The 12,616-nt window shown below is 49.9% G+C and overlaps 1 protein-coding gene across 9 annotated transcripts in view; it reads right to left on the reverse strand.

Annotated features, from left to right (window-relative positions):
- PTK2B (protein tyrosine kinase 2 beta) overlaps positions 1-12,616 on the reverse strand; it is a 127,791-nt gene that overhangs the window by 53,128 nt on the left and 62,047 nt on the right. For all 9 annotated transcript variants that reach the window (XR_004316418.1, XR_004316419.1, XM_032470970.1 and 6 more), the window contains one exon: positions 2,750-2,988. Coding sequence is in view for 7 of the 9 variants with exons in the window: in XM_032470970.1 (XP_032326861.1) it covers positions 2,750-2,988 (239 nt within the window). In the remaining 2 variants the exon portion in view is untranslated. The remainder of the gene's footprint in view (positions 1-2,749; positions 2,989-12,616) is intronic.

The raw sequence follows: 12,616 nt of genomic DNA on the forward strand, positions 1-12,616 counted from the left end.
GCCACTCCTTACTTCAGGCTTGCATCATTTCCCACCCACACTACGGCCACAGCTTCCTAATCCATCTGCCTTTCACCAGCCTTTCCTCTCCTGCCCTTTTTGCACTTTGGTCAGAGTTTAGGGAAAATGGAGCCCTAAATGATTTCCTAGAAAATTAGCTGGCTAACTTTTAAGAGAAGGTTTTTTTAGGCAAATTAGAAATGATTTACTTAAGAAAACATCGCCTCTGTGGCCATTTCTTAGTGATTCATCACACATAAGAGCATACTTACGGTTCTGAGAAGTCCTGTCACAAAAAAATCTGTTTAATCAAGCATTTCTTAAACTTCTTTGACCATAAAATCCCTTCTCCAAGAGGTACTTCTTAACATCTTGCAGGACACTATGTACTGTTTCAAGACACAAATCTGATTATCTCACTTTTTTGGAAAATATGACAGGTAAGTAGATAAACACTAAAAGAGGATGATTCTGTGGATAATTAGAAACCCTTGGAGACTCTTGAGCAGGATAAGACCTCATACCCATACAGCCAACAGCATCCAACGACTGAGCCCCTGCTATAGGCCAGATAGATGCTCCTCATCTGTCACCTCTAATCGTTACAACAAGGCTACAGGTGGGCAAGATGCCCAAATGAGGGGAACGGAAGCCAGGTTGGTTAAATGTCAGGTTTAAGGCCATATAACCAGTAATGGTGAAGCATCATCTGTCTCAAGATCTAGGTGACGTTAAAGCCACGGCTGTTTGCAATAAGCAGGTGATGTGTTGCCTATAGGACAGATTGGAAACAGGAAAAATCAGAAGGCTTGAAGAACATCACTTCCTCCTTTGTTCTTCTCCACCTCTATCCTCACAGAGTCCTTGCAGATAACGTCTCCAGGACTAGCTCTTCTTCTGAAGCTTGGGTCTCATCGTTCTTTCTGTAGGCCCATGGTATTTTTTCCCCCTTAAGCACCTGGCAAGACATTAGACATCTCCGGGAAAGCCTCTCCTTGCCTAAAAGCTGTGTGTTTCTAGTGCCTGTCCAAGTCTAAATTCCTCGGCTTTATATTCCAGGCCCTCCCTTATCTGCCATCAAATTTCCTTCCTGATTTTGACTTTAGATATTTTTCTAAATATAACCTACACACCAGCCAAACCGAACGACTCATTGTTTAGCAGCCTCCCTGCCTTCATTCTTGCTGTTCCCTCCTCTTGGAAAGACCTCTGCTCAGCTCAGTGCTCTCTCTTCGAATCTACCAATCCTTGAGGGTCCCTTTTCAGCAGAACTCCACAGAACACGTCCTAATCTGGTCCAACCAGATGCTCTTTGGGTTTCAGCACAGAAGGGCAGAGAGGTGTTCCAAACTTGGAAATCAGGTCAACTTTGAAAATTAAATGAGTAAACCACACAGTTGATGGTATCGGCTGTCTGCAAAGATGATACACCCAAAGGAAGACTCAAGAGATGTGAAAGACTTAAGGAGATATGAAAACATCCTCCTGGAAGAAGGTGACTGAGGCTTCCCTTCAGGATGCAATTGTATCTACGTATCTGGAACCATAAGATGAAGAAACAAGGCCCTAATCAAATCATTTAGAGGAAACAGAGACGGGAACTAAACCATACTCGGCAGTGAGAACTGGCCAAGACAGAGACCTAATCAATCGCTCTCTGCTCTGGTGTATTGAAGCACAGCGCGTGCTGCTATAGACAGAAGGCAGCCAGAGGGACAGACGTGGAGAGGCTGCTGCCAGCGTGGAGCAGAAGAGACGCTCACTGAGCTGGGGGTGGATTCTGACTTTTAGGACAGGGAAGGACTGGTGATGAGAGGGTAGGAGATGGTTTATCCAACTTTCTCAGACCTGGTTAGTTTTTCCAACAGTCCCTGTCTTCCTTTGTTCAAATTACACATCGACCAAGCAACCTTTGGAGAGAACCAATTTGGCTTTCTTTTGCATCATCAGAAAGCGATAGTCCGGGCAGTGGAAAGGGCTACCCTCACTGTATCTGCCTCTTGGGGTTGCTGGGACGACTCAGTTAGATAACGTAGAGGGATCGATTCAGGTCACGTACAGTAATTGTTCAATCAATGAAGGTGTTTAAAGTCAATCAGTGTGTTGTGACGCTGCTTCTGATGACAAGTCCTTAGATGTTTGGTTAAGGTGAGATGACTTCCTCGCAGTCCAGGTGCCCTGATGAGCCTCAGGCACCTGGATTTGCAGAGCAGATTCCATGACCCCGGGTGAGAATGAGCCAGTTGAAATACTGCCTCAGAAAGGGCCTGTTAGCAGCGCACCTGGTCGAGGGCACCTCTAGTTGGTTACCATCCTCTAAACGCCCACCGGCTCCCTTCTCTAAGTGGCCGGCACGTGTCTGAAACCACTTCTGTCCTATTTTCAACACAATCACTTGTGTATCTCTCTAATTCCAATCCCAAGAGAGTGTCCACTCCTTGAGGGTGAGGGCTCTTATGTCCCTTGCAGAACCTTAAACATCATAAATATTTAATGAGTTGAAATGAGAGAAATCAGAGCTTGAACAAATGATCTGGGGTTCAAATTAAGGCTGCACAGTCTGTCCCAAAGGCTGCAGATGCCTAGAGAGTAGGCCTGGGGCTGCAGGCGGAGAACATCCGTCCGGGGCCCCTGGTCTTGGGGGTGGATTCAGCAGAGCCTGCTGGGCTGAAGGAGGGAGACTCTGCTGCCCAGGAAGGCGAGGGAGAGACAGACAAAGGGACGAGCAGGCGGCGCCCGCCACACTCACCCGGATCTCGGTCTGCACCGTGCATTTAACCAGTTTGAAGTTCTTCCCGGGGTTGAAGCTGTTGCTATAGAAGCAGACTTTGAGGATCCTCACGTCTTCCTTCTCCACGTCGACTGGCACCACCATGGGCTCTGGGGGGCCCTCAGGCCGACGCAATGTGCCCACCTTCACTCGGCTCAGGGCCTCAGGACACCCCGGACATCCTCTCAGACGGCAGCTAGGAGTGGCACATCGCAGTCCTGCGGAGACAGTAGAGGGACAGTCTTGAAGTGAGTCCATGTAGATCCACAGGCCTCCTCCCCCAGGGCAGCGCCCACCAAGCTCGGAGACCTACGGGCGCTGTGCATCCTCCCACTCCCGAGAAACTCTTCTTAAATGCATCCGGCTTCGTTGACAGAGAAGCGGAAGCACAAAGGAGCAGTTTGCATAAACATCCAGGTACAAACGCAGACCCGGAGTGCGCAGGCTGTGAGCCCTGTGCCAGAAGCCCCCTCTCCCCATCACTCCTCTCCTCCCACGCTGGCTCCCAGGCAAGGGGCCCACACTGTGCAAACGCAGCTGTGAGAGGAGGCGGCCCCAGCATGGTTCCAAGGCACAGCTGAGCAGAAAGAGCGAAGAGAGAGACAGCAGAAAATAGCAAGAGAGAAGCAGGGACAACGGGGGGAAATGCTGAGGGAAAAACACAAGTGGAGAATGGCTGGCCTGGAGGGCGCTGGAACGAGGAAGACAGGAAAGGGCCTGGGTGGGGACCAGCCTATCAGCTGACGGCTTGGCCTCTGCCCACCTGCGGCTGCCAACCTGGACTTTCAGGGAGGGAGGCCTCAGTCCCACAGGAACACCTCATATAGCACCTCGTTTTCTGTGTACAGAGGAACAGAGTGCCAGCAGCCCAAGCTGGGAGGTCTCTGCGCTGGGGGCAAGGGGCGGGGCTGGGGCCCAGAAGACCCAGCCCAGTCCTGATAAGAGTTTGGTTGACAAAAGAATCCTAGGAATCTCCTGTTCATCTCAAATCTCAGCCAAAAGTGGTCCGGGCCCCTTGAGCTAACACAACTCTGGAAGGTTGACTCCCACTGGTCGACAGAGGGAGTGCCCAAAGGAAGCAATGGAAGGCCTACCTCCAGGCTGGAGCTGCCAACCTTGGCTTCACTTTAGGATCCCCTGGGAAGCTGTTAAGAAAGTCTAAATCCAGACCCTGCGCTCGGAGATTGTCACTGAGTTGGTCTGTGGGAGGTCTGGCATTGGTATTTTTACATTTCCAAGGATTTTTCTAACATTCAGGCTACATGGGGAACCTCTGTTCTAGACTAAGCTTAGCTCTCACTTGAAACTCATTCTTACAGAAAAGTCTCTCCCTTCTAACAAGACACTGATTTTAGGGGGACCTTCCTAGACCAGGAGTTGGGGGCCACAGGATGGAGCTGGCAATGTTAGAATAAAAACGTGCTGTTGAACATTTTAGAAGAGGAATTGAAGCCTACATTCATTCATTCACACAGCTGGGCACCAGAAGGGGAGATGGAGACAGTCACTAGCTACGAGTCATTCCGTCCAAAAGACAACGTGTATTATGAAGACATGGAAGAGGCTCCGTGGGGCGAGGGAAGGAGCGGGACACGTCCCTTCCATTGAGGCAGGGCTGACAACGGACAGAGCGTAAGCCTGAGTCCCCCTGGGCAGGCAGAATTTTGGACAAGGCAGATAGAAAAAAGACTATCCAGTCTGCTTTATTTTAGAGACTAATATGTGTATTCTAGAAGCATCCATGCCTTTTCTCAATAAATATCTACTGAACCTATCCTGTGTGTCAGTCCACTGCTATGTACAGGGCGTGGGTCTCAGTTTCCCCGGACTCTCAATATGGAATCCCCAGGAAGTAGCTCAAGAGGCGACCACAGGAAACCCACTAGAAAGTGGGATGTGCGTGAAGGGGAAAGGCAGACAGTCATAAGCGGGTTATCCATGAGCCAAGGCTTGGACAGTTGCAGTGGAATCCTGCTGGGAGCCCTGGGAGCCAGGACAGAGCACATGGAAGACCCACTCCAGTGGAGGAGGGTGCCACACCACTGCTCACACTCATTGTCCCAGCATTTCCAGCCGGCTCTGCACAGGGCAGGTGGACTCTGGAGCCAGAGGAAGTCCCAGGCACAAAGATGCAGATGCTGGCAGGTAGATGTAAGCAGAGTGCTAGAGTGGCAAGGCCAGGGGGATGTCAGAAGGGACCATGACAGATCTGCTATAAGGTATGAAGATGAAGTCTTGCCCCTGAAGAGCATACACTCTAGTTGTAGAGACAAACAGGTGTATATGTGTGTGCTCACACACACACACACACACACACACACATGTTCACATATGCAGATGAGTCAGTATCACACACAGCTGGTCCAAGATTCAGGATCTTCTGTGTCTGTTGAGCCAGGGGCACCGTGACTTTTGCACAACTGTTTGTATACACTGATTTTCAGGCAGAGGCTTCATGAGGTAGTTCTGCAAAACAGGTGTCTGGGTAGGAAGGAAATGGAGTGGCATATGGCGTCTGTTCTCACGGACCAGATCTGACCCGTGGAAGCCAAAGGGTCTACATCCCAAAGGCCATTTGGAAACCAGGGGCACAAGTGCATCATCATGTTGGCTGGTGGGAAAGTGGACACAGAGCTGGGACAAAGGGCCCTAAACCCACAACTGCAGGTCACACCAAGTGGCTCCTCGACACCCACAGTGAAGGGGACGGGGTGCCATTCAGAGGACACTCCTTCCCACCCCAGCCCAGGCAGCATTCTCACCCAAAAGGTGCTGGCACCAGGGAGCACATGGAGACACCCCAGGGACTTCCTGAAATATCAAGGAAGAGTTTCAGAGAGAACAGTTAAGTAGGAATAATATGACAATACAATGCAAGAGATCTGGCTGTGATGGTCTGGGAAACTCCATTTCCACCCATGATGTGTGTCACTGGCTGAGGACAAGAGTGAAGGAGAGAAGCCATCTCCAAAAGGCAGGAGCCAGGAGCAGGGATAGAGAGAGTCAGTTGGAAACCTTTGCTTGGGCAGAGGCCAGGGAAGAGCCTAGTAGGGGAAAGGGAGGAGGTACCACGGTGCTTTCAACCTTGCAGCTACAGCCAACGGTACAATGAAACACGGGGCTTTTCAACTTGAGGCGCCGAGAGGATGTCAACACGTAATGAGGACGTGGAGCAACAGGAACTCTCACTCGTTGCTGGTGCAAACTTCGGAAGATAGTTCGGCGGTTTCTTACAAAACTAAACATACTCTGACCATCTGATCCAGCAGTCATGCTCCATGGTATTTACCCAAAGGAGTTGAAAACTTATGTCCACACAAAAACCTGCCCATGGATGTTTATCGCAGCTTTATTTATAACTACCAAAAATTAGAAGCAATCAAGACATCCTTCAGCAGGTGAATGGATAAATAAGCTGTGGTATATCCAGACAATGGAATATTATGTGATGCTAAAAAGATATGCTCTATCCAGACATGAAGAGACCTGGAGGAAACTTACATGCATATTCCTAGGTGAAGGAAGCCACCCTGAAAAGTCTAACATACTGTATGATTCCAGCTGCATGGCATTCTGGCAAAGGCAAAACTATGGAGACAGTAAAAAGATCAGTAGTTGCCAAGGATTAGGGGAACGGAGAAATGTATAGGGGGAGCACAGAGGACTTTTAGGGCAGTGAAAATACTCTACATGATATTATATTGATGGATGTATGTCATTATATACTTGTCAAAACTCATGGAAACTGCAACACCGAGAGTGAACCCTAATGTCAACTGCGGACTTTGGGTGACAGTAATGTGTCAAGGTAGGTTCAGCAATTGTAAAAAATATACTCTCTGGTGGGGGGTGTTGATAGTGGGGAGACTGTGCATGTGTGAGTGTAGGGGGGGTCTATGGAAAATCTCTGTACCTTCTGCTCAATTTTGCTGTTAAACTAAAACCGCTCTAAGAAACGGTCTATTAAGAAAAAAGAAATGTAATGATGAGAAACCACTGCCTGATAGTTGGCCCCCTCTTACCCAGCCTTACCCAGCTCCACTCAGGAGCCAGCCCCCACCTGGCCCTGGTCAAAGAGGTGGATTCATAGTCTATTTCCATCTGAGCGCAGCCCACCCAGACGGATGCGTTGGCCATCGCTCACACGCTGGAGGACACTGGTTTCTTATCTTCACCAGTCTTCCCCGTCTCTGGTTCAGGAGCTGTCATTCATAGTGAACAATATGGCTCCAACTGAAATATTTTAACAAGGTCGTTTTGGTCATCCACGATCTACCTTTACTTTTAGCCTGATGCAAGTCCCTTACGTCTGCCTTTCATCCTTTGTAGCAGCAACCTCGGGCTATTTATGCCAAAAATAATTACAATGAAAAAACTTTAAACAAAACATATGTGCTTTTGCATGACAATCCTTGGGTGATGTGCAGGGATGACTATGCCCATTTATACATGAGAAAACATGCTCAAGAGAGGGTAGGCCAACTGGTCAAAAATCATGCTTGTTGAGTAGCAAACAGGGATCCCAAGCAGATCTGAATCCAAGTTCAAAGTTTTTTCCCTCTTTCCCATCTACCATTGAGGAAGGTGGCATCTCTTGGTACTACTGAGGTTGGCGTGGACGCCATGCAAGAAGAAAGGTGTCAGTCCAGCATGAAGAATCCCAGTCCCTGAAGAACCCTGATCCCTCCTGGCTTGGAGAGCATCCCCCCCACCTCAAGCTAGGACTTAGTCATGGGAGGTCCTGTAAGGACTCAGGTGTTTGGTCAAAAGACATCAGCCCAGAAAGGGGGTGTCCACATCTCTGCTGACACATGGTGACTCCCTCAAGGGCATCCAAACTCCCAACTGTCGGTACAGATCTGTGGTGGATTGCCAAGGGATAACCCAAAACTCACAGAAGCACAGTAACTGAAAGGTGTGATTTAAGAAAAGCCTCAGCCACCTGACTTTGGGGTCTTGGCAAACACAGCCCTCAACCTCATGCATGGCCTTTTCAGGACCACCATGACTGATTTCAAGCTACCAACCTATGGCAAGACAAGAGAACAGTCTGCTGACCCTAGCATCTGCTTCCTGATAACAGAACTTGCCTGTTCCTCCAGGGTTTGCGTGATTACCTGAATTTGTCATCATTAGCTTGCCTCTGAATGGTCACAGAATCCCCGACTCTCAACTTGTGGATCAAAACCCCTGCCCCCTTTTGTTCCAGTCCAGACCTGGAGCCCAACCTAGTGACACCTACTCCCTGCATCCTGGCCCGCCCCAGACCCTACAAGCTCTGTCAGAGGAGAGAGCATCCCACGACACTGGGGGAAACCCTGGCCCTGAGCCACCGTGGGCTCCAGCTTGCCTCACAGTTCCCATCCCTGCCCAAGTCAAAGCCAAAGAATAACAAACACAAGGAAATGGGCTCAAATTAAAACAGGAAAAGTTCTGATTGGCTACAAGAACGTCTTGGCCAAACCCTGCAAAGGGCACTGAGGGAGGCCATACAATCTCTGAGTTCCTGAAGTCTTCAGGAAGAAAATAAATGACACTCTTCCTGAATGGCAAGACATTCACCTGCCTGAAGGGGATTGGGGACTGAAGCAGGATTCAAGGCCCTTCAGATACTCTGGGTTGTCACTGTACCCAGGGCTGTGTTCCTGGCATGGGGAAGGCTGTCAGGGTTTTAGGAGTCAGTAACACAGAAAAATGCGCTCTTCAACTTGAAGACGTTGGAGGATAATGTTACGTCTTCTAGAACACGTACTGTGTGCCAGGGAGCTTGTGCAAGCAACCTCTAATTCTCTAGAATAATTCTGCAGGATAGGTAACATTAGCCTCATACCCCAAGAGAAGTCTAGAGAGGTGGCCTTGTCCAGATCACACAGCTGGTAAGCAGCAGAGGCTTAAGGCCACCACTTAGCCAAAGACTAGAGGGCTGGTGTCATGTCCTGCCACCATGCTTAGGACTTACTGCCCGGCTCTGCCACCAACGGGCTCTGATGCCTTGAGACATCAGGCCAGATGGGTCAGAGCCCCCAAACAGCAGCTGGTAGGTGGGTGATGGCCTTTGGTGACATTTGGCTGTGTCCACAGCAAAATGAGGAAAAATAAGGACACAGTAGAGACTCCATCATAAAGCCCAGCGTGTTCCACGTGAGATGAGAGCGCAGGTTTTACTCCAACTTTGTGGTTCTACTCTTTTTTCCTCCAATATTCATTCATTTATGAAATGACATTGATAGCCTTTGGCAATTGCCATGGAAGGTTGGCGTCTAGGGGAAATCAGACTTGAGGGAGGCGCTGGGAGTTCCAAGTGTAAAAGGTATTGTCTTGAGGACTGACAGGTCTGCCCGTGATTTCAGAGAGCAAGGAAAGGGCACCATTAGTCAGCAAGGTGGCATAGTGTCAGGGAGAAGGCACACACATCTGACTCATTTGAATCTGGGTTTAAAACTCATGCCCTCAGGGCTGCTGTGCTGTGCAAGTCTGGGGCGTCACTCATGATGGACTTTTAGACAACGTGGTGGCCTGAAGTCTCTGCCACTTACCAGTTGTGTGATCTGGACAAGGCCACCTCTCTAGACCTCAGTTTCCCTTCTTGGGGTATGGGGTTCACAGTACCAATCCTGCGGAATTTTCTGGAAAATCAGAGATTACTTAAGTAAACTCCCTGGCACGTGTATTTTTCAAAATGCCAGTGACTTGGCAGAAAAAAGAATCAGGAACCCAATACCAGTGTCCACTTGTAAAAAATTAAACTGGCCCAGTAAGTTGAGGGTCAGGTGGTGGTGGCAGCCCCTTCTGTGTCCAGTGCTCAGAGGCTGCATCTCCACCGACACCCTCCCTCCTCCATCTGCCCGGCCTCCTGAAAAGATCACCTCTGCCTCCTACTCCTTGCCCACCCTAGGACCACTGTCTGTCCTGAGGACGCACAGAAGCGTGGATGGAGGTCTCCCAGCCCTTCGGATCCAGCAGAAGCCAGCATGTCATGGGACACACACTTTATTTCCACTCTGTCTCTGAGTCACTTCCTCTTGCTGTTTCCACATCAACAAAATGGGGAACACAGGCCTTTCCTCTGCACGGGCCTGCTGAGAGCCGCCACTTAACTAATTGGCAATGACCTTGCAGTCTCGGGGAGCCGGGCCCATGTTTCCGAGAAATGGGGCCCTACTGGCTCCATGCAGTGCCCCCGCCCCAGCCCAAGCCCTTTCAGTCCCCAGTTCCTGCGGGGCCAGCGTTATGCCCACTCCAGGGCTGCCCAATCCCTCATTTGGTTAATCCTTCCCCCTCCTCTCCTAGCATCCCTCCCCACTCCCTTGCAAAGGAAGGAACCAGAAAGGCTGTGATTAGCGCCAGCTATAATTCAATGGAATTCAGAAAACCTTTATTGAGACACTACCGCATTCTCAGCTCGCCACCCCCACACACATTACCCACCGGGATCCTGCCGTTGCCAGCACCTGCCTACCCCGAGGTCAGCTGACTCGGGGCTGGCTCTCAGGGGCCCAGGAGGGGCGCATCAACCATCCTTTCTTGGGAGCAGAACCTCTGTTCTCCTCGCTGGTTCAAGGACTTGGGTCCCTGCAGCCAGGCAGATTTCTCTTACCTCCTGTGTGACCTCTGGGCTCTGCTGCTTCCCCTAAACCTTCAAAACATCACACTTACCTAACTCCTACTTTGCCAGTTCATGAGTGATTTTGGCTGACTGTTCCCCTCCCCCGCCTGCCTGCCTGCCTTCCTCCTTCCTTCCTTTTCCTCTCCCCTTCCCCTCCTCCCACCTGCCTCCCTCCCTCTTCCTTTCTCTCTCTGTCTCTGTCTCTCTCTTTCTGCCTTGCTACGTTTCGGGAGGCAAGCCAGACTCTGGAGGTAGGAAGATAAACAAAAGAGGGTCCCTGTCCAGCAGAGACTCATAATCCAGTAAAAAGGAAAAGGCTCAGAGTGAAGCAGCCACAACCATGGTATGGGCTCTAGAAGGGGTCTCCGCCTGCTGACAGGTGATCAGGGAAGAGGACTGGCCCCCGGGGAGATCAGGAGAAGGTGACACAGTAGGATCCAGGATCGGGCAATTGTGGGACATGACCGGTCATATGTTGGTAGGGAGTTGGTAGCACTGGCCGATTCCCCTGGTGTAAATGCTCCCATCATGGCTGATTTCAAGCTACCAGTGTGACCTCACCGACAGCCCACTTGGGGAGAAACGGGTGCGGTCAGCTTGTTAGAGCTGGTTCCAGCACACCACAGCCGGTACAGCGAGAGACCTGGGAGTACGACTGGGGCAGATGCTAGAGTCACCTGCTCCAAGCCCACTTCTGACCCTGGATATCGCCTGGTCCTGGCAGTGGTATCACCACTCAGCACATCAAGACAGCAACGTGCAAGGTGCACGGAAGAGTTTTAAGATGTGCTCCTTTCTCCAAGGGGCCTCTGTTACTCTCCAACTTCCTAAAAGTCGTAATTTTCAAAGCCACCTTCTGTCATCCTTAACCCCAAACTGAATTCTTCTCCAGTGTTTCCACTTTGAGTCACAGTCTCGGCTTTTTCCTTCTCTTCCAGCCTTCAGCTCCAGCAAATCTCACTTCCCTCTCTTGCGTGCATTCCAGAGTTGGTCGTTAAACAGGGACATTTGCTACCACGATGAAGCAAAACTTCCGCTGGGGTTTTGAGTTCTTCCCCATTTTCTGGAGATGTTAATGAGGAGGCTAAATGACGGTATGCGAGTTCATAACCAGCCAAATGGTTTCTCCTCATGACGGCTTATCAAGTCTCTCTGTCATCCTGAGGGCCGAAGGCTGTTTGAATTGGCCCTTGTTCACAGCTCTTAATTTGGCATTAAGTAATTTGTGGTTATCAGACAAGAAGCGCTACACTGAACACAGGACTAGGGGAGACTGTGATTCTAACTGAAGACCACAAAGGACCCCCTGAAAGCCGCACAAGCTGGCAAGACATGCCAAGGGGAACAGAATGCAACCAACGAAATGGGGTAAATGTGAAGTTCTTCATGTAGATTAAAAAAAAAAGAAGAAAAATCTTTTCCAGTCTGGGATGAGGAAGATGTGGTTTAGCAACAGCATGGATTAAAAAAAATGAACTTTAAGCTGTGAACTCATTGTTAGTCACTATGATATAGCTGCCAAAAAAGTTAACGCAGTGTTGAGGTTACCAGAAAACCCCTAAAACGAGGAACGTTGATTTCCCCCAGGGCTCTGCGTGGAAACAACCACATCTGCAGAACTGGTGACCCAGGGCCCTGAGGTTCGAGAGGCTGTTCCAGGATGAATGTCCCAGACCATTCAGGGCCCTGGGAGCCTGGTGAGCAGACCCCGCCAAAAACTAAAGGGAGACAGGGGTCCTGGGAAGTGAGGACAAGATTGCTGGTTTCAAATGGTTGCTGGGCTGCCGTGCAAGAGATGGACCCGACTCCCTCATCCAAGTCAATGTTAAGGAAAAAAAATTGCAACAGATGGGACATGCACACAACACCCATGGTGTGGCCCTTTCTGGAGTCCTTGCACCCTCGTTCTCTGGTTGCTGTGTCCCAAGTCACTCCCATTTGGAGGATGAGGACGAGTGACCAAGCAGCTTGCCCAGGGTCACCTTTGTTAAGTGGCAGAGGCAGGACCAGAACTCAGATCTCCCATCTTAACCCAACAAACACAGCCCAAAGCCACATACTATCAGCCCACTGCCCCGGGCTTTGTCTCCGCACAGCAAGGTGATTCGTGTGCTCAGATAAGCACTACTTTTCTGATGTGGCCCCAGAATTCTGCTCAGACAAAAACTTACATATAAACTCATCAGTTTCTAGCCATGTGATGCTAAAAGGTATACTGGCCTTTTGATGTATTAACGTGT

This window comes from Camelus ferus, chromosome 31 (assembly GCF_009834535.1).
Source record: "Camelus ferus isolate YT-003-E chromosome 31, BCGSAC_Cfer_1.0, whole genome shotgun sequence".
NCBI classification, from domain to species: domain Eukaryota; kingdom Metazoa; phylum Chordata; class Mammalia; order Artiodactyla; family Camelidae; genus Camelus; species Camelus ferus.